Genomic DNA, 22833 nt, shown 5'->3' with positions numbered 1-22833 from the left:
GTGGGAGGGGGAGTTAAAGTGTTCAGCCACGGGGCGGTTGGGTTGGTTGGTGCAGGTGTCCCAGAGGTATTCCCTGAAACGTTCCGCAAGTAGGCGGCCTGTCTCCACAAAAGCTGCGCTTTTCCAGCACCACACTTTTCAACTCTGGTCTCCAGCATCTGCAGTCCTTACTTTCTCCCTTTGTGACAGGCAGGTCATGCCTCACAAGCCTTATTGTGTTCTTTGAGGATGTGACAAGACAAGTTAACGAAGGACGAGCAGTGAATGTGGTGTATTTGGATTTCAGTGAGGCATTTGATAAGATTCCCCATGGTAGGCTCATTCAGAAAGTTAGGAGGTATAGGATACAGGGAAATTTGGCTGTCAGGATCTAGAATTGGCTGGCCCTTAGAAGACAGTGAGTGGTAGTGGACAGAAAGTATTCCGCCTGGAGGTCGGTGACCAGTGGTGCCCATAGGGATCTGTTATTAGGCTTCTGTTCTTTGTAGTTTTTATAAAAGACTTGGATGAAGAAGTGGAAGGGTGGGTTAGTAAGTTTGCTAAAGACACAAAGGTCAGTGGTGTTGTAGATAGTGTTGAGGGCTGTTACAGGCTACAATAAGACATTGACAGGATGCAGAGCTGGACTGAGAACTGGCAGATAGAATCAACCTGGATAATTGCGAAGTGATTCATTTTGGTATGTCAAATTTGAATGCTAAATACAGGATTAAAAACAGGATTCTTGGAAGGTGGAGGAACAACGGAATCTTGAGGTCCACATACATAGGTCTCTCAAATTTGACACCCAAGTTGATAGGGTTGCTCACAAGGCGTGTGCTGTTTCGGCTTTCATTAGCAGGGGGATTGAGTTTAAGAGCAACGAGGTTTTGCTGCACTCTGTAAAACCCTGGTTAGACTACACTTGGAATTTAGTGTCCATTCTGGTCACCTCATTATAGGAAGGATGTAGATGCTTTAGAGAGGGTGCAGAGGAGATTTATCAGGGTGCTGCCTGGATTGGAGAGCTAGTCTTATGAAGACAGATTGAGTGAATTAGGGCTTTTCACAGTGGAGAGAAGAAGGAAGAAAGGTGACTTGATCGCTGTATACAAGGTAATGAGAGGCATAGATAGGGTAGGTAGCCAGAGACTTTTTCCCAGGGCAAAAATGGCTGTCAGGAGGGGTCATAATTTTAAGGTGGTTGGAGGAAGATAAAGGGGAGATATCACAAGAAGGTTCATTATGCAGAGAGTGGTAGGTGCATGGAATGCACTCCCAGCAGTTGTAGTACAGTCAGAGACATTAGGGACATTTGAGCGACTGTTGGTCAAGCACATGGGCGGCAGTAAAGTAAGGGGTGTATAGATTAGGTTGATCTTACATTAAGATAAGTGCTCGGCACAATATTGTGGACCAAAGGGTCTGTACTGTGATGTACTGTTCTATATTTTATGTGCTATGTTCTATGATGTCCTTCAGGACTTGGGTAGGACACTCACTAATGGCTTTACTGAGTGTTGAAGTACTCCTTCAGACTACATTTTCTGTCCTTGTCACCCTCAGTGCTTCCTCTAATGAAATTCAACATGGCGGGATGGCTCATTTGAGTAAACATTTAAGAACCTGTCATGTTGTTGGGGATCTGGAGTCACATGTAGATTGAACCAACTGGGGACAGCAGATTTATTTTCTCAAGTTATTAGTGAATCAGATGGTTTTCTATGACAATCAATGATGGTTTCATGATCACAGTTATTGAGGCAAGCTTTTAATTTCAAATTTATTAATTTAATCTAACCATTCCTAGATGTCACAGTAGAGCGAACAGCGAATGGGCACTTCAAACCAGTATCGAAGGGAAAGCAACACATACGGACCAAATATTGAAATGTAGAAGCAATCATCCCAACATCCACAAATGAAGCTGTATCAAAACATTATTTCAATGAGCCACCACACACTGCAGCACAGAGGAACTATGCAGAGTAGAGGAAAATCACCTATACAGTGTATTCAAAAACAGTGGGTACCCAATAAAAACAGTCCACCAATTTCTCAGCAGCAAACCCAAACAAGCAGACAAGAGCAGAAACCCTAGCCACTCTCCCCTATATCAAAGACATCTCGGAAATAACTGCCAGACTACCCAGACCCCTTGGCATCATGACAGCCCACAAACCCACCAACACACTAAAACAGCAGCTAATGAACATGAAAGACCCTATACAGACAACAAGCAAAACTAACGTAATTTACAAAATACCATGCAAGAACTGTAACAAAAACTACACTGGAAAAACAGGCAGAAAACTAGCCACCAAGATACATGAACATCAACTAGCCACAAAATTACATGATCCTCTCTCACGAATATCCTTATGTACAGATAAGGAAGGAAAGCACTTCAACTGGGATAACAGATCCATCCCAGAGCAAGCCAAACAGAGACAGGCATGAGAATTCCTAGAAGCATGGCATTCCAACCGGAACTCTATTAACAAACACATTGATTTGGATCCTATTTACCACCCCCTGAGAAAAAGAATAGAAATGATATCATCACAGGAAATGACAAAGAAACCCAAACATATAAATAGAAAGTAGGAGTCATCAGCAGTGCTTCATCCGGAGGCTCACTGAAGAGGTTACCTAGTATGGTGACAAAATGTCTGAAAATGAGCCTTCCAGCTCAGCGAGCAAACTTACATCCAGAACCTCAACTTGAACTACAAATCTTATCAAAACTCATTTAATCTAACTCCACTAGCTGCAATGGTGGGATTTGAACCCAAGACTGTAGATTTCTGGTTTGCTAGTCAACAAGGACTGTTTTATTCCAGTGACATCACCACCATGACACCATTTGTAACAAGGGTGCTTAGGAACAGGATATATTAGATCGAAGGTTGTGGCAATATAAATGATCAGGGTAAAGGCAGAGCTTCATATCTACAGGCCATTCCCCAATGGGAGTTCTCAGATGATATAAACTTCTCAAGCATTTAATTAACTCAGAGGGATATATCATTTTTGCAACATGCAGATAAAAGCTGTAAACAAGTTAATCATGTATTAGATTCTCAGGCTGATGGCTCTAAAGAAAAGTACATAGCCTAGCAGAATGGGGTGAAAGAGTTGAGAGAAAAAAAGTGCAAGAATTGATAGCAAGTCCAGAAGTTATTCTCAGATTAGAAAACATTCATATAATGGGGTAAAACCTTCAATAGTGCCATAGAATTGACTATCTATAGCAGTAGTAATAATATAAAAGTCAAAGTAGAGAGTGTGAGTTTGAATAGGTTAACTGATGTAATAAAGGTCATAGAATTGCCTTGTATGCTTTGACCTGCTTTGAAGTTGCAATGATGTTGCAACATTCAGTAAACACGTCCTTAGTGAATTAGAAATATTTCTGACACAAAACAAAATTTAATGACTTCTCATGCGGGAGTTTGGTGACAGGTCAAGGGGTAATACCATTGGTGGGTAGAGACCATGCCATATTTCCACCTCACTCAGCTTACACCTATTTAAGAGCCCCATCGTGTAACCAATGCTATCTGCCCAGTGGTGGACTCACTATGCAAATCTGAAAAGCAAGTCTAGCACTGGCTTCTCGCAAGGCCCCTCATCCACAGATGACTGATCAAGGAGGCACACTGAAACCCATCTTATCCTTGCAAGTTCCCTTTGTCAGAGTTGGAGAGGTGAGGAAGGAGGTTGAATCATTCTCACAGGTATTTCAGCCAACTTAGTGCAAATACAATATGAGAAGCCACACTTCATGCACTGCTACTGCTGACATTTTAGATATCACACAGAAAGATCAGTGACCCAGCATATTATGGGCAGTAAAATTATGGTCAGAATATGATGCAGTGAAACTAGTACATTCAAATTTCAGGCTAACTATTTGCACACTCTCATTAAACCTTCAATTACAGCATACAGCCAACAGGACCCTGAGGACTTCCCTGCGCTCACTATTGGCTTGTGCAACTCTGTTGAATGAGAAGTAGGTTGTCATTGGGTTATTCTTCCATTCTGTGGAAAATAGAAGTTATAATGACTAACATCATGAAGGTATGACCAGAGCCCCAGTGATGCCTAAGATATGCCTGCTGCCACATTAGCCTCAAAGGTTATTTAATTGTATTCAGCATTGACATCTGAAAATGTTAATGATGTCCTCATTCTTTCTTTGAGGATCTTTTAGTAAATTTGATGATTGTTGAGCTCAGTTTCCTGGTTCCTGGGCCTTGAAGTAACTATTTTTCTGTTAAACTTACTTTCAAATGGAACGGAGAGGGGCAACGCTTGACCCCAAGCTGCTGCAAGCCCATAATTAACTTAACACCCCTCCCACCAGCCCCAAACCATACAGTCTATCCGACAGAGGTATTGAACACAAATTCATCCCGGTCAAGCTGGCAAGCTTTTAGTGGCCACCCTGGGAGCATTTTGCAGATGTGCCTGAAATCCAATTTTTGTTGAGCCTCAGGGTCTGTGACTTCTGAGACACACTTGCAGCTGGCCATCAGTGTCAGGCAAAAAATGAGCAAAAACAAATTTGCAAACAGTTGTGTTTTATTTTATGTCCAATCCATTCTCCAGCTCAACTTTAATTTTTTTCTCAGAAACTGATCAAATGAAACAGTATGCATGGTTAATTATTCAGTCTCCCAATTATATCATATACTCACACTGGATTGCTACAATGCCTCTCTGCTGCTTGAACTCCTGCTCCACACGTACGTGTACAATGTGACCAGGAACCCCATGTGCTCCAATCTCCATTCACAGCTTCTGGACGGTTTCCAACTGTCACACACTCACCATTAAAACACCACTGAAATGTAAAATGATTTGCCTTGTTACAACAAGATCAGGTAAATGCCTGTATTACAGTACCCCATAGAACTGGATCATGCACTGAACTAGACTCTGACCATAGATTCTGAAAGATTCCAGAAATTAAGTACAGATACAGTCCAGACATCAGGAAGTGGTTTTCAACAGTGTGATAACTTAAAACAAATGATATGAGACAGCAGTCTCCAATGGAAATAAGCCATAAGATGTAAAACAGTTTAATAACTTGCTATACTGTTGCATTTTGCACTATCAGTTTCCAGATGAAATGATTTTATATCACAGATAACTTGCAAGCAGTATTGTTAAGTTCACAGGATTTGGCATTGGAATATTGCCTGCTGGGGACAGCTTCCAACAGAGCTTGCCTTGAATTTTATTGTCTGTGACACTTTTGTGGTTATGTGTATACCATGTGAGGGTAATTGTGAAGGGATACAAAATATAAAGACAGCTGATACAAGTCCTGTGGTTTTACATTTGGCTGCTCACTCCAAGAAGTGCTGAAGTGTGTCCATTGTGATCTCATCTGAGTGAGGACTTTATTGTCAATGACAATATCAGCATGTGTCCCTGCCACAGCTCATCACTCCTGAAACTTCTAAGTGTGCTTTTGTTACCTCCTACCTGTCAATTATTCTCATATTCTCCTGGCTGCTTGCCCACCCATCATACTCCCTGAACAGCAGCTTATTGATTCCTGAGTACTATTAACAATGTACAAGGTGAGCCAAGCATCAGCTCCTGTTAAACCTTCCGAACATCATTGCAACCACTTCATTAACTGTCCAGATCCTTTGGGTATATTGATAAACTACTAGTTAACCAGATCAACATTGCATGTTTCTGGCAAGCAGCCTTCAAAGCCAATTTTCATCAGCAAAGCCTCAAATAACAAATCAAAACTGAAAGAACTGCAGATGCCATAAATCAGAAACAAAAACAAAAATTGCTAGAAAAGTTCAGTAGATCTGGCAGCATCTGTGGAGAGAGATCAGAATTTCGGGGTCAAGTTCTGAGGAGGGGTCACTTTTTTTGTTCCTCAAATAATAAAGCAGTTCTTTTTAAATCCAAAATGCAGCAAGACCTGGATAACGTTTAAGCTTGGACTATGGAGTGGCATGTTGGCTCAGTGGTTTGCACAGCTGCCTGACAGTATGAGGGGCCTAGGATCGGTTCCACCCTTGGGAGACTGTCCGTGTGGAGTTTGCACATTCTTCTAGTGTCTGCGTGGGTTTCCTCCGGGCGCTCCGGTTTCCTCCCACAATCCAATCTTGTGCAGGTTAGGTAAATTGCCCATAGTGTTCAGGGATGTGTGGGTTAGGTGCATTAGTCAGGGGTAACTGTCGAGTAGTAGGGGATTGAGTCTGGGTAGGTTACTCTTTGGAGGGTTGGTGTGGACTTTTTGGGCCGAAGGGCCTGTTTCCACACTATTGGGATTCTATATCCATAAAAAAAAATCACCTGTCATAACTGCCAGGCAATTACCATCTTTAACAACAGAGAATCTAAATATTTAGAGATGAGCACTTAATGATCACAATGCTCAAATTCTGTGAATGAATTAAATAAAATCTACCAAAAATATTTCACTTAAAACTTTTTAGATTCTAGTCTTACATATGAATTAAGACAGAATAGGCCATTCAATTTTTTCAGCCTGATCCGCCATTCTATAAAATTATGGTTGATCTGAGTGCACCCTCAAATCAGCATTTCTGCCTATCTTTGATAACCTTTCATCCCCTTGCTTTAAAGAATCTATCCACCACATTCATGACCTTCTGTGAGAGAAAACAAAATCATCTAATCTCTGTTTCAACTGATGATTAAACAGTGACTTCTGGTTCTAGATTCTCCCTCAACAAGAAACATCCTTTTCATATCAACTCTGTTAAAACCCACTTTCGGATCTTTTTTGTTTCAAGCTAGTTGCCATTTGGTTAATAAGGCAGCAGGTGAGCTGGAGGAAAATTGTTATCAATGATTAATATTATTCAAATCATCTCAAATTTTAGCTCTGAACATGTCTGGAAATTCTTTGTTTCACTCTATTATAGTTCCCACTTAGTGGTTAGTTTTCTCAACGTAATGGGTGACGATTGCTCAGCTGAATGCTCCCCATCAAACGGCTGAGGCAACTGTGCTACAATCTGCATTAGTGAATGACATGCAATGACAGCTTCATTCAGAGAAAGCTCCCATCCCCCATCGAAAGTGGGCATATGAGCAAAGAATGGGAGAATGACTGGAACCTGTGGAAGTTCACACCAGCCAAGTTCAATGCTTCTAAGAGAGTAAGAGAGAAAGATTAGTTTGGAAATATTTGTGCATGCTGGACTTTGTTCTTGCATATCCTATTTTAACAGAAACCAATGATGTATGGCTATTGTGATAATACTATGACTTTAAGAGGTGTATTTTGTCCTGTCCTTTTTTTTTTAAGAGAGGTTTGAGCATTAGGTTAAGAGCTGTCTCCTTCAATTTAATAAAATAAACAGCTTGTGAAGCTTTGGGATTTTGTTTGAGAAATTAGAACAATAGAAGCAGCATCACTGGGTGTAGTCAGACCCCCACCAAACCAGGGTTTTTGAAGCTGCTCCATCTTTCTCTCCATTACAGCGAAAAGCTTCAGTTCTCTTCCTGCTGCCAGAATCACATGTGAGGCCATCTGTTTTCTGGCTTTGCCTTTGCCAACAGTCTATTTATAGAATGTTATTTTTTTGGAACAGTTGCTGTTTGGTAGTTAGATAATCTAATATTCTGTTAAGTTTTCTAACAGAGTTAAAGTTATACCAATTCTTCTTTCTTTTGTTATATTTTAATTGGGAGAAGAATAAATTTGTTTTGCTTGAAGCCGAGTAATGTGACCAATCAAATTACATCTGGAACACAGCACCTTACACTTGCCTTTAACTAAGGTTAAAGTCAGGGTCTAAACTAACCCCTTGATATAATTGCAGGGGGTATGGTTTAATCCATGTTACTATCCTGTTCCTTTATTGTCAAATATAGAGGATTTGGACATCTATTGAGTTCATGCACAACATATCAGAAGTTATGTTTATTTAGAAATACTTACAGATTTACTTTATGGGGACATGGCTAGAGATAAGTAACCTTTTTTTGGTGTGTAAGAAAAGTAAAACAAAGTCATTACTTTGTTGTTGTTTTGCTGTAGAAATATTATTGGAACTCCTAAAGGATTACTGAGTTGTGTAGGAATTGATAATGTTTTGAAGCAGTCAACAGCTAAAGCTGAGCAACATTCTTCACTGCATCCAACATCTTGAAGTATTTATGACTAAATTAGGGAGCTGTCAGATTCTAATTTAGGTGCAGGCATAAATGATACTTGTACTAACGTTTTCTGAAACAAAATGGCATCTTTCCAAAAATAAATTGAAATATCTGCAGTTTTACTCTTTGAAATGCAGCCAAGAAAATTCAAACCACAAGGTAAGCATATAAGGGCTGATTTTTCAAACTCATGCCACTCACTCGCTAAATTTAATGCACAAGCAACCACAGGAAATGCGCCCATTCTTTCCCTTAATACCTGGACTGGCAGAACAGGCTCAAAAAATGATGGCCATCATATTGACTGCATTTGGGAACAACATACAGAGTAGGGGGATATTATTCTGATTCCTCCGTCCCAAGTATTCAGGAGCCTGGCTACATTACTAGTACAAGGGCAGAATTACACATTGTGATTGGGGAGGAGGTAGAATTTCCCTGAGAACAGAGAACCTCAAGACCTCAATGGGATTATAAATCTTCACCTTCACTCAGTATCTTTTGTTAGCATTTACAAGAACAGGGATCATAATTGGATGAGGACAACTCTGCTGTGCTACTCCTCATCACGGTCTCCTCAATGATGAGTATGTTTGCAGATGATAGGTGGGATTTTGATGTGTGGTGATGTGATTTCCCCCTTCTGCTCCTCCCCGAGTTACAAAAAGCCTGTTGACTTGTGAAAAATGATAACTTTGAGTGAGAAAATTGGCTTTTGTACCTCAACATGGGCCGAGAGAGGAAGGAATAACAGTTACAAGAGGATATTTATGAGCTTTGGACAGAAACTACTTGAGATCTTATGAAACAAAAGGGCAGCAAGAGATTAAGAGTATAAAATGAGAAGAGTAAGTGTCAAAGAGATGTACAGTACAGAAACAGAACCTTCAGTCCAACTCATCCAGGCTGACCAAATACCCTAAATTAATCTAATCCCACTTGCCAGCACTTGGCACATATCCCTATAAATCTTTCCTATTCATATACCCATCCAGATGTCTTTTAAAAGCTGTAATTGTATCAGTCTCTAGCACTTCCTCTGGCAGCTCATTCCATACACCCTCCGGGTGAAAGTTTGTTCCTTGTATATCTTTTCCCTCTAACCGTAAACCTATGCCCTCTAGTTTTTGACTCCTCTGCCCTGGAAAAAGACTTTGTCTATTTACCCTACCTATGCTCCTCATGATTTTATAAACCTCTATAAGGTCACCCATCAGTCCCGATGCTCCAAGGCAAACAGCCCCAGTCTATTCAGCCTCTCCCTGTAGCTCAAACACTCCAAAGGTGGCAACATTCTTGTAAATATTTTCTGTACACTTTCAAATTTAACCACATCTCTCCCGTGTGGGAGACCAGAACTGAATGTAGTATTCCAAAAGTAGCTTAACCAACGTCCTGAATAGCCACAACCTGCTGCTCCTACCCCAACCAATGCATCTCCTCAGATCTCGACACTGTCCTGCCCCCTTCATCCAGAAATTCCCCACATACATTCGGGACACCATCCACACCTTCCACCTCCTCCATGACTTTCATTTCCCCGGTCCCCAAAGCCTCATCTTTACCATGGACATCCAGTCCCTGTACATGTCTATCTCCATGGCTAAGGGCTCTAAGTTTTCCGTTTCTTCCTCTCCTACCAACCCAACCAGTCCCCCTCTACTGATACACTAATTCAATTAGCGGAACTGGTCCTCACCCTCAACAACATCACCTTCAAATCCTCCCACTTCCTACAGACCAAAGGGGTAGTCATGGGCACCCGCATGGGCCCCAGCTATGCCTGCCTCTTTGCAGGATATGTGGAACAATCTATCTTCCGTAGTTACACTGGCACCATCGCCCGCCTTTTCGTCCACTACATCGATTACTGTATTGGCGCCACTTCATGCTCCCACGAGGAGGTTGAACAGTTCATCAAATTCACAAACACCTTCAACTCTGACATTGGGTTCACCTGGACCATCTCGGACACCTCCCTCCCCTTCCCGGACCTCTCCATCTTCATTTTCAACACAACATGGACATCTATTTCAAACCCACTGACTCCCACAGCTACCTGGACTACACTCCTCCCCAGGTACAAATGCTATCTCTTATTCTCAATTCCTCTACTTCTGCCGTATCTGTTCCCAGGAGGAGCAATTCCATTCTAGGACATCCCAGATGGCCTCCTACTTCCTGGATCACATTTCCCTTTCTATGTGATCGACAATGCCCTCGAGCTCATTTCCTCCACTTCCCGCACCTCCGTCCTTGAACCCTACCCCTCTAATTGCAACAAGGATAGAACCCCTCCGGTCTTCACTTTTCACCCCATTCAACTCCAGATACAATGCATTATCCTCTGCCATTTCTGCCACCTACAATCAGATCCCACTACCAGAGATGTGTTTGCCTCCCCACCATGACTAGCATTCCGCAGAGACCATTCCCTCCATGACTCTCCTGTTAGGTCCATCCACCTTCCACAAACAGTACTTTCCCTTGCCGCTGCAAGAGGTATAAAGCTTGCGCCCATACCTCCTCCCTCACCTCCATCCAAGGCGCCAAAGGATCTTTTCAGATCCGGCAGAGATTCTCCTACACCTCCACCCACCTCATCTACTGTGTCCGTTGCTCTCGATGTCGTCTCCTCTGCATCGGGGTGACAGAACACCAACTAGCAGAGAATTTCAGGGAACATCTCTGGAACACAAACACACAACAGCCCCACTAACCTGTGGCTGACCACTTAAACTCCTCTCCTACTCCTCCAAGGACATGCAAGTCCTGTGCCTCCTCCACTGCCAAATCCAAGTCACCTGACGGAGTTCTCATCTTCCACCTTGGGGCCCTTCAATCACGCGGCAGCAACATCGACTTCACTAATTTCCGAATCTCCCCACCCCCTACCTCATCCCAGATTCAACCTTCCCAACTCGGCACCGTCCTCTTGACCTGTCCTACCTGTCCATCTTCCTTTCCACCTCTCCGCTCCGACCTGTCACAACCACTACCTACATCTACCTATCATCTTCCCAGCTACCTTCCAAACAATCCCACCCTAACCTCCTATTTATCTCTCAGTCCCCTCTCCAAGCACCTCCCCTACCCCACATTTCTGATGAAGGACATGCCCGAAACATTGACTCTCCTGCTCCTCGAATGCTGCCTGACCTACTATGCTTTCCCAGTGCCACACTGTTCGACCTTGACTCTCCAGCATCTGCAGTCTTCACTTTCTCTCATCCTAACTCCAATACTCAATTAATTAGGAGTCCATTTGGCTCTTCAAATGTACTCCAATATTCGAAAAAAATCATGGCTGATCTCATTGTGGCCTCAATTCTATTTTCCTCTGAGTCACTCCCATCTCCCTTGAGAATCAATTAGGTTCTAGGAGGGGGAGGATGTCAAACACACAGCAAAGCAAGAAATCATTTTGTTCCAGAACCCTAGATATGTGAACCTAGTGTCATTGCGGGTAGATAAAGATACAGAGAATACAAAAGGATTCCTGCTATATTTTTCAATGTGCAGTAGAGTCTCATAATAATGGTCGCCATCTACAATGGGATTTGCACAACATCAGTACTTGAAGCTTCTTATTATGATTGTAAAGCACAAGTATATTTTGGAGCTAGCATTCTGATGAAAGCAAAAAGAAATTGCGAAAGCAACAATTAAAAAACTGTGACTAGAGTGGATGTGTGAGTGAGAATCATATTTATTCACCAACTAATGTACTAGCACTTGTAGAAGAATCTAGAAGGGTTATTGAAGTGATGACAATGAAATATTTCGAGGACAAATTGAATGGGCATTTGAGCAAAATAAACTGACACAACAATCGGATACAAGCAGAGGGATGGAAATGAGTAGATTTCTCTACAGATGGGCAACATGGATTGGATGGGCTGAATAGCTTCCCTCTGTGTTATAATGATTCCATGGACCATTTACAGTGCAGTGTTAGAAGAACACAACTTCTCCACTTCTGCAGCTTCTGAACTGCACACTTGATTCACATTTGTGTGATTTTGCCTGGGATTTTTTTTTCATATTTAGATATGGTTTGGGCTTGCAGTGCAGTTTGAGAGTGCTGAAGTAGTGGGGCTTTTAAAATTGATAAAGCTTGACTCTGGAAAAAGCACAGCAGGTCAGGCAGCATCTGAGAAGCAACAGCGTCAGCGTTTTGGGCATAATCCTTCTTCAGGACAGGTTAAAATGCCTACCACATTTTTACAGCCAAGTTTCAATATTGCTTAAAAGCCCTCTAAACCTCAACACTCACTTTCCTCTCTACTCCATGTCATCATGCATTCCCTTAAATTCCCCATGCATCTCACATTACACATATCACTCCATGCCCTCCATGCCCACCATGCTTCCTCATCACCACTCACCCAGTATTCACTCCCTACAGTACTCAGAAATCATGCAATAGCAATGGGAATTATTTTAGCTGCCTGTGTGTAAACAGAAACTAAATCTATGACATGGTAATAAATCTGACTGACAACCTGCAAAATAACTTCTCCATTAAGTTAAAAAAGCCATTAAGTTGTGTAAACAAATAATCATGTACTCCAAAACTACATTAAAGACAGAGTATGCTATCACAACCTCATAAAATTGCCATTCATTCCTGTGACTACGTGTATTAACGGATCTGGATTATTTATGGAACTCAGCTAACCACATATAACACCTGCAGCTGAAAAGACAAGTACAAAAACCTTGAACTTGAAAGAACATGTGTCCTTGTCATTTTAAGCAGAAGTCTCTGTCAAGTAAATTGGAGGGGCAGCACCCTCTCCTGTCTGGGCTTTAATGACCATCCTCGAGACAGGACAATAGATGAGGAGTTATCATACAAAAAATGTATGCAAACATGAAAGTTTCCGACATTTGTCCCAGGATGTTGTGCTTTGTCACAGGAAAGTGAAAGGTGATGGTGTCTTAGCATCATCTATGAATTATTAATATTAATCCAGAGACCCAGATAATGTTCAAGAAATCATTATTAGATGTAATGATCTAATAAGTCATTAAGATCATTGATGACTTATTAGATCATTAATAAATTTTTCACTGAGCTGGTAGGTTTGTTCTCAGATGCTACGTCACCATGCTAAGGTAACATTATCAGTGAGCCTCTGGTGAAACGTTGGTGTTCTACCCCGCTTGCTTATCTATCTATCTCGGTTCGTTGTGTTAGGTGATATCATTTTAGGTTCTGTTTCTGAGAGGTTAGTAAATCAGGTCCAGATTGATATGCTTGTTAATGGAGTTCTGGTTTGAATGCCAGGTCTTTAGCAATTGGTGATTGGTTGGTACTCATGTATCGTGGTGGCTAGTTTCCTGCCCATTTGTCCAATGTAATGTTTGTTGCAGTCCTTGCAAGGTATTTTATATATTACGCTCGTTCCACTGGTTGTTGGCATAGTTGTTGTTCCTAACCCTGCCATACATCAAAGATATCTCGGAGATGATGACCAGACTACTTTGGCCCCTAGGCATCATGGTAGTCCACAAAGCTACCTACACACTGAAACAGCTCCTGATGAACCTAAAGGACCCCATACCAACCACCAGCATAAGGAACGTCACATACAAAATACCCTACAAGGACTGCAACAAACATTACATTGGACAGACATAAAGGAAACTAGCCACCAGGATACATAAGCACCAACTAGCCACCAAAAGACATGACCAACTATCACTAGCATCCATACACACAGACGAAGAGGGACACCAGTTCAACTGGGATAATACATGTATCCTGGGACAGGTTAAACAAAGGCATGCACAGGAATTCTAGCAGGCCAACATTCAAACCAGAACTACATTGACAAACATATAGATTTGAACCCTATTTACCAACCTCTCAGAACAGAACTAGAAATGATATTACCCACCACAACAGACCAAGACAGATAAATAGCAAGCACAGCGGAACATCAATGCTTCACCACAGGCTCATTGATGATGGTGACGAAACGTCTGAGAAAAAAATCTACCGGCTCAGCGAGCAAACTTACAACTTGATCCACAGCCTGAGCTACAAATCTGCAAAAAGAAAACACAATATTCTAGAGACTTGGGTTCAAATCCTGCCATGGCAGATGGTGAAATTCGAATACAATAAAAATTTGGAATTAATAATCTCATAATGACTATGACATTGTTGATTTTCAGGGGAAAACACATCTTGTTCACTAATGTCCTTGAGGGAAGAAAACTGCCTTTTTTTTTGTTCAGGCCTACATGTGCCTCCAAACCACAGCAACATGGTTCACTCTTAACTGTCTTCAGGCTAATTGGGGATGGGCAAGACATGTTGCCTGGCCAGTGATAACAATAATCCTGTGAATTAATATAATGAGAAAATAAAAGCTAAAAAAAGAGCAAAAGTAGACCAATTGTTCCCTCAAGTCTGCTCCATCGTTCACCTAGATAATTGTTGATTTTCTGTGTCAATGCCATTTCTTGCACTCTCTCCATACACTTGATGTTTTTCTAATACCTAGAAATCTGTTGATCTCTGCCTTGAATGTATCCAATTACTGAACTTCTACAGCTATGTGATCATGAATTCCAAAGATTCACCATCCTCTGAGTGAAGACATTCCTCTGCGTCCAGTGCTAAATGTACTGACTGTATTCTCAGTTCTCTTATTGGCGAGGATCAACCCAAAGCAGATGAAAATCACAAGGACTCTACAAAATGGAGCAGGAAGGATGGATATAAACTTGGTGAAAGCTACAAAGAATCAAAGAAAGGACATCAGACCACTTATGGAGAGTACCAAGAAAAGGCAATTGAAGAGCCACACAGTCATTGATTTCTGTACGCTAAAGTCTTACAATAATGATACTTACTCTTGCTTACTCGCCTATTCAAATGCAATCCTCCCAAAGTCTGTTACTTATAACTCTGTTATTTATTTCTTAACTTGTTTCCATTCACCTGTCCTTTTCTGTGCTAGTTGTCTTAAGTCGGATACATCTTGATTGTAAAATATTGATCCTTGTTTTCAAATCCTATCATTCTCCCCCATTCCTTATTTCTGTATGTACCTCCAGCCTGACAACTGTCTGAGATACCTACAGTCCTCCAATTCTGGTCTCTGAGCAGCACTGATTTGAATCACTTGACCACTGAAAGGATATCTTCAGCTACCATATCCCTGTACTCTTCATTTCTTTCCTAATGTTTTTTTTTAAATTGCTCTCTCCCTTTAATCAAGCTTTTGACAACATTTTCTTAAGGAGCTTGGGGTCAAATTTTGTTGAATGACTGCCATGTGATACTTTACGATAGGAAAGACACTATATAAATATTAACTGCTGTTTGCCCATGTTAAAGATTATTTGCAACATTTCAATTATATGTAAGTGCAAAATGTTTAAGCAAAATAATTTCAGGCATATTGTTATAGATTGTCATCTGTGCTTTTGTACAGCTTTCCAGAAAGTAATCCTTAAGAAATTATACTGTTATTTGAATTTTAAAAAATGTCAACACTTACTGGTGATTTCTATTCATCTTGAAGTCACGATAACATGTATAATTTAATGCTTGTTTCGACAGCCAAGGAAAATCAGCATTAAGTATGAATACAAAATTTAATACTAGTTTTCACTAGAATTTCAGTGACAATTTCTTTCTGAATGTCAATGCTGAATAATAGTGCTTTGAAGAACACTCTGTATTGTGGCCAAGCACTTTCCACAAATTAGGTTGCAATTGTCTCCATTGTAAGGACATTTTTTTTTCCCAAAGCTAGCAAGTGGAGAAAACATTTTCCAAATCCATTTTCTGATTAGGTACAGTCATTTTGTACAGACCAAATGAATCAAAAAGTCCTTTCTAATCATTGAAGAGTGAATTCAAGATGACTCAGTGACTGAAATGAAATTATAATTAAATCTTATTCGATGGCAACAATTTTAGCAACCACATATACCAGGCATACGTAGGCTCTTGTGGTGAAGTGGAAATGCTTGGAGCCAGAAGGCCTGGGTTCAAGTCCCAATTGCTCCAGAAGAGTTTAATAACAGGATGATTAGAGACTATCCACACAACAATAAAATTGCAGCCATCAGTACTGGGCAAAAGTTATACAATGTACAGCTGCAGTTTTTCCTTTGATTTTGCCAAAAGTCAAAAATAATCATGCTCTGTACATTTTGCACTGCAGCAACGCAGATGTTCTGTGACCTCAACTCTCCCCTGACAAGAGAACCAACTTATGGGTGACTGGAATTCGGATTAGATTTTAAAGGAAGAACTGTGTATTTGGAATAGGTAGATTGCAAATGGATGAACACTGCTTCTGCAATACCTCCAACAATAACACTTGTAGGATCAATGTTTAATTTGCAGGAAATCTGGAAAAAAAACTAGTCAGTGCTCTCAAGACACATTCTCCATCACAATTTACATGTGTCTTTGCAGAACAGATGTAATGCTGATCATTCTTAAAAAGAGTGTCGAGATTATTCAGCTGAAGCATTCTTTATGTACTATTTTATTTACTGAACAGGGCTACTCTGTGTGCCTGGCTTATGTTTTTGAAAGTCCATCCATTTAAAGTGTTGGTCACTGATGATTCATGATAGGATATACTTCCTTAATTTGTATATTGTATTTTGGAAGCACTTTTTATTAACAGGTGTATAAATAATATTACATCTATCAACTTTGTGAATATTGTATCATTCTGTATGAATAAAGTGCATGATATTTCAAATATTTAAACCAATTTTAATGAATTTTTGATTGACATTATGTGATAGTAAGTGATGTGGATGCTTTGAGAGTCTGGATCAGTGCTCAAATGCCCTAGTCCTAACTAAGTTCTACCTGCAGTAAAACTATGTTAATCCAAACAGCTCATGATCAGTTCATCCCTGAAAGTGCAGAAGTACCTGTGAACATCATAGGATCAGACTTTATTAATATATGTTACTGCAATAGACAGATGCTACAGCTATGCAAGGAAAAACACATCCAAAATAGACAAGCAGGAGGCTGGAAGAACACACCAAGCTAGGCAGCATCTGATGGTGCAGAAGTCAATGTTTCAGGTGCAACCCTTCTTCAGGACTAGGGATGGGTATAAGGGGCGACTCAATGTTGAGTCACCGCTCATTTTAATTCCCCTTCCCACTCCCTTTCCGACATGGCCATGCTTGGCCTCCTCCATTGCCATGGCGAATCACACCTCAAATTGGAGGAACAACACCTTATCTTCCGCCTGGGCAGCCTCCAGCCTGGAGGACTCAACATTGAGTTCTCCAATTTTATCCGTTGACTCCCTTCCCAACCTGTCCCCTTCCCCTCCCTTCCATTCCTCTGACTGACCCTTCCTTCCAGCTACCAACCAGATTCGTTCTTCTCAATCGACCAACCAGGTCATACTCTCTACCTGAGTTCACCAATTCCCACCTCACCACCCTACTCCCCTGCTCCGTCACCCACCCCTTTATCTGCAGCTCCCTCCACACCCACCCTCAGTCATGAAGAAGGGTTACACCCAAAATGTCGACTTCTCCAATTCCTGATGCTGCCTGACTTGCTGTCCTCTTGCAGCCTCCTGCTTGTCTACCTTGGATTCCAGCATCTCTAGCTTGTTTGTCTCTAAATATATGCAAAATAGCAGCAACACTCATGTTGGTGTCAACAGTGAATATTAATGAGTCCTGGCTCTTGTAATGAACTGAACTTCATCTGTGGAGCCAAACCATAACTGGGCTGAATGGGATAAGCTAACAATAGAACTGACAACTCGAAAGTCTGCAGTGCTGCAGTCCTTCAGCAGCATATGACCATAAAAGGTAACCACATTGCCAGCATATCTATCTATCCACCATCCACCGTCACAAGAATTCTTCAGATAAGATACTGAAGGTATCATACACGTCAAACACTGAAAACAGAGCAAAGTGCTCCTACAAACAACAGATCTGAAAAAAATACTGCAGCCCAATTATATGTAGTCAGACTGGTGAGGAACACTCAGACATCAAAAATACTGTATCGATAAAAGACCATCGATAAGGGATGCAGAGAAACAGGCCCTTTGGCTCACCAGTTTTGCACCAACTATAAAGCAATTCTAAACTAATTCTATAATCCATATCCCTCTATTCTCTGCTTGTTCATGTGTGTGTCCTAATGCCTCTTAAACATTGTCACTTTCTCAAAAAACTCAATCAAATTTGTGAGATTAGATCTCCCCCGAACAAAACCATGCTGACAATCCCTAATAAATCGATTATTTTCCAAATATGATTAAATCCAGTCTCTAAGAATCTTCTCCACTGGCCTATAACTCCCTGGATTATATCCGTTAGCCTTCTTAAACAAAGGAACAGCATTGGCTACTCTCCAGTCTTCTGGAATCTCGCCTGTGGCTAAAGAGGATACAAAGATCTCTTCAAGTCCCCACCAATCTCCTCCGTTGCCTTCCTCAGCATCCTGGGATATATCCTATTAGGGCCTGGGGATTTACCTACCTTAATGTTTATCAAGACACCCAACACTTCCTTCTTCTTAATATTGACATGCACTAGAATATGAACACCCCCCTCCCTATCTTATTATCATGCATGTCCTTCTCCTTTATGAATAGCACTCCAAGGTATTCATTAGAACCTCACCAACTCCCTCTAGCTCCATGCATAAATTCCTTCCATTATTCTTGAATGGATCTAGAAACCCTCTTGTTCCTATATACATATAAAACACTTCGGAGTTCTCCTTAATTCTACTTGCCAAGGACATTTCATGGCTCCTTTTAATCCTCCTATTTCCTTATTTCTTTCCTGATTCGCTTCATTTATATTCCTCAAGTGTCTTGTCTACTTTCAGTTTCGTAAATCTTACATATGTTTCCTTTTGCTTTTTCATGAAACCTTTGATATCTATTGTCATCCAGGGTTCATGAAACTTGCCAACCTCATAGGAATGTTTCCTGCAATATTGGTCCTGAATTCTAATCAAATGGCCATTAAAAGAATCCCACATGTCAAATGTTGATTTACCCTCAAATAGTCACACCCAATCTAATTTCTCTAATTCCTGCCTAATACTGTTATAACTGGCCTTCCCACAAATTAGCAATTTCACTTGAGGACCAGTCTTAAAACTTACAGAATTATGATCACTGTTCCCAAAATCGTCCCCCACTGAAACTTCAATCATCTGGTCAGCTCGTTCCCCAATGACAAGGTCTACTACAGCCCCTTTCCCAATCAGACTATCTTTATACTATTTCAAGAAATCCTCTTGGACCGTACATGACAAATTCTGCCCTTTCGAAGTCCCTAAGAAGTCCCAGTCAATATTGGGAAGTTAAAACCACCCAATACAATAATGCTTTTGTTTTTACATCTTCCCATTAACTGCTTACATACTTTAAAAATGTTGAGGGTGGTACAATGAGCATTTTGAAACATTAAGCATTTTACAGCACACCCCTCAAGTTCAAACGGCCTGGTTGGATGGCTTTGAAAAAATACTTTTGGTTGTGGAAGAAATCATTGATCCTTCGACTTCCACTTCCAATATCCTAAATACCAGTGTCCAGTAATTTTGTTTCAGTCTAAGTAAAGTTAAAGACTAGCTGACAATGTCAAAGTCAGTCTGCCTCCTGCTGTTAGCAAGCAATCTCTGATTTGGGTAATTTTCCAACATGTCCTTCAATTTCTGATTATGCCAACTCCATTACAGGGGCATCAGAAATGTCCACTTTCTTCTTCAACTGAGGATTCCCCAGCACCATAATTGACAGGACCCTTAGCCTGGTCATGACCCATTTCCTTCACTATGGCCCTCGCCCCCTCTCTTCCCACCAACAACTGCGATAGGGTCCCCTTGACATCACCTACCATCCCATGATCATCCAGATCCAAAGGATCATTAGCCACCTTTTCTGCCACATTCAGCAGGATGCACAACCAGATACATATTCCCCTCCCCTCCGTTGTCTGCCTTCTGCAAGGACTGTTCCTTCCAGAACACCTTCCCTCCATTCCCAATACATCCCCACAGCACCACAGCACCTTCTCCTTAAATCGCAGGATATCCCCATTAACTTCTTCCCTCCTCAATATCCAAGGGCCTAAACACACCTTCCAGGTGAAGCAGTGATTTATCTGCACTTCACTCAATCTGGTCTATTGAATTCCCTGCACACAATTGGGGAATGAACCTCAGAGTGGGTGACCACTTTGCAGAACGCCTACTTCCAGTTGCTTGCCATTTCAACACAGCACCATATTCCCTGGTCAACATCTCTGTCTCAGGCTTGCTGCAGTGCTCCAGCAAAACTCAGTGCAATCTGGAATCTGAGAAGCTAGAGTTTTCAAATAAACCCGTTGGACTATAACCTAATGTCGCATGATCTTTGACCATGAATAAAGTAATGGAAGGTGTCATCAACAGTGCTACCAAGCAATATCTGCTCAGCAATAGCCTGCTCAGTGATGCTCAGTCTGGATTTTGCCAGGCTAATAGCTTCTGACCTCATGACAATCTCGTTTTTAACAAGGATAAAAGAGCTGACCTCCAGAAGTGAGGTGAGAGTGACTGCCATTGACATCTACACCACATTTGACCCAGTGCAGCAATAAACAGCCCGAGCAAAACTGGAATCGATGGGTCTCAGGAGCAAACTCTCTTCTGCTTGGATTCATACCTGACAGAGAGGAAGTTGACTGTGATTGTTAGAGATCAATAAGGGTGACCTTATAGAGATTTACAAAATTATGAGGGGCATGGTTAGGAAAAATAGACAAAGTCTTTTCCCTGGGGTGGGAGAGTCTAGAACTGGACGGCATAGGTTTAGGGTGAGAGGGGAAAGATATAAAAGAGACCCAAGGGACAACGTTTTCACGCAGAGGGTGGTACATGTATGGAATGAGTTGCGAGAGGAAGTGGTGGAGGCTGGTACAATTGCAACATTTAAAAGGCATTTGGATGGGTATATGAATAGCAAGTGTTTGGAAGGATAAATGGGCCAGTGCTGGCAGGTGGGACTAGATTGAGTTGGGCTATATGGTCGACATGGACGGGTTGGACTGAAGGGTCTGTTTCCATGCTGTATGTCTCTATGACTCTATGACTCTATGGCTCTAATCATCTCAACTCCTGGAAATTTCTGCAAGAATTCCTCAGGATACTGGCCTCGGCCAAACCATCTTCAGAAACTTCATCAATGGCCTTCCTTCCATCATAAGGTTAGAAGTAAGGACATTTGCTGATGATTACATAATATTCAGTACCATTCCCAACTCCTCAGATTCCAAAGCAGGCCATGTTCAAATTCAGCAAAATCTGGGAAGTATCCAGATTTGAGCTGACAAGTGACGGGTTGTATTTATGCCACATAAGTACAGACAATGACCACCTCCAATGAGAGACAATCCAACTGTTACCCCTTGACATTCAATCCTGGAGCCCCCTGTATAATGGTATTATGCATGTACCTAAAGCCAACAGACTTCTCAAGGGGTGCAATTAAGAATCAGGCAACAAAGGATAGGAACATCCGTATCCCATGAGCGAATGAAAACACAAATCACTTTGGTTCTCAATTGTATTTTCCAGCTGACATCTGTGATAAACACACTTTTTAGTCTTCATCTGAATTTCTAGCTCCCTTTTCATCCAGGAAACTCTGTGTTTTGTTTCCTCTACCTTTTACGTTATGGAAGATAGTGCCTTGTTCAGGTATATGCCTTCCTGCCAACCTTTGGCTTCTGTCTATTTGATTCAAGTTTTTTTCTTGCCCTATTAAAGTCAACTCTGCCCAAGTTTGTTATTCATACTCTCCATTGTTCATTGTTGCATTTCACAGCATCCTAAGCATTATGTTATTATTATCACCTCCCCTTAAATATTTCACCACTGGCACTTGATCTACTGGTTGAAAGTGAGAACTGCAGATGCTGGAGAGTCACAGTCAAAAAGCGTGGTGCTGGAAAGGGCTAATGCCTGAAACGTCGACTCTCCAGTTCTACAGATGCTGCCTCACCTGATGTACTTTTTCCAACACCACATTTTCCAACCCTTAATTTACTTGTGCCCATCTTGTTTCCATGAGCCAGGTATAGCAGTCCCTCCCTTCTCACTGGGCTGGACTCATAAGTCTGCAAAAACTTCTCCCTTTACAACACTTCTACCCCAGACTGCCACTGGACAATCCAACTAGTCTATAATTTTGGCAGATCTCTGTAATTTGGTTGCAGACTTATTCCTCGATATCCTTCTTATTAGTTGGTGGTCTACTGAGTACACTGAGCAATGTAATTACATCTTCCTGTGACTTAGCACTCACCAAATGGATTCTATCTTGGAATCCTCTCAGTCAGTTTCTTTCTCCAATGCTATGCTTAGCTAATACTGCCAACTTCTTCCTACTCTCCTTTTTTTATATTTCCTGAACATCAAGGTGGCACAGTGGCTCAGTTGTTAGCACTGCTACCTCACAGTGCCAGAGGTCCAGTTTCAATTTCATCCTCATGACCACTGTCTGTGTGGAGTTTGCATGTTCTCTCTATGTCTTTGTGGGTTTCCTCTAGATAACCTGGCTTCTTCCCACAATCTAAAGATGTGCAGGTTAAATACATTGGCCACGCTAAATTGCCCATTGTGTCTGGGGACATGCAGGATAGGGGGAT

The 22833-nt window shown here is 41.4% G+C and overlaps 1 protein-coding gene across 1 annotated transcript in view; it reads right to left on the bottom strand.

Annotated features, from left to right (window-relative positions):
* The window catches only part of adamts12 (ADAM metallopeptidase with thrombospondin type 1 motif, 12), a 569649-nt gene that overhangs the window by 247429 nt on the left and 299387 nt on the right, over positions 1-22833 (bottom strand). The window contains exon 11 of the mRNA XM_043680588.2: positions 4686-4831. Coding sequence (XP_043536523.2) covers positions 4686-4831 — 146 coding nt within the window. The remainder of the gene's footprint in view (positions 1-4685; positions 4832-22833) is intronic.

This window comes from Chiloscyllium plagiosum, unplaced genomic scaffold (assembly GCF_037043375.1).
Source record: "Chiloscyllium plagiosum isolate Xiang-an unplaced genomic scaffold, Cpla_swu_hap1 HiC_scaffold_1, whole genome shotgun sequence".
NCBI lineage: Eukaryota > Metazoa > Chordata > Chondrichthyes > Orectolobiformes > Hemiscylliidae > Chiloscyllium > Chiloscyllium plagiosum.
The sequence above is the reverse complement of the archived record's forward strand: the minus strand, read 5'-3'. Positions and strand labels throughout refer to the sequence as shown.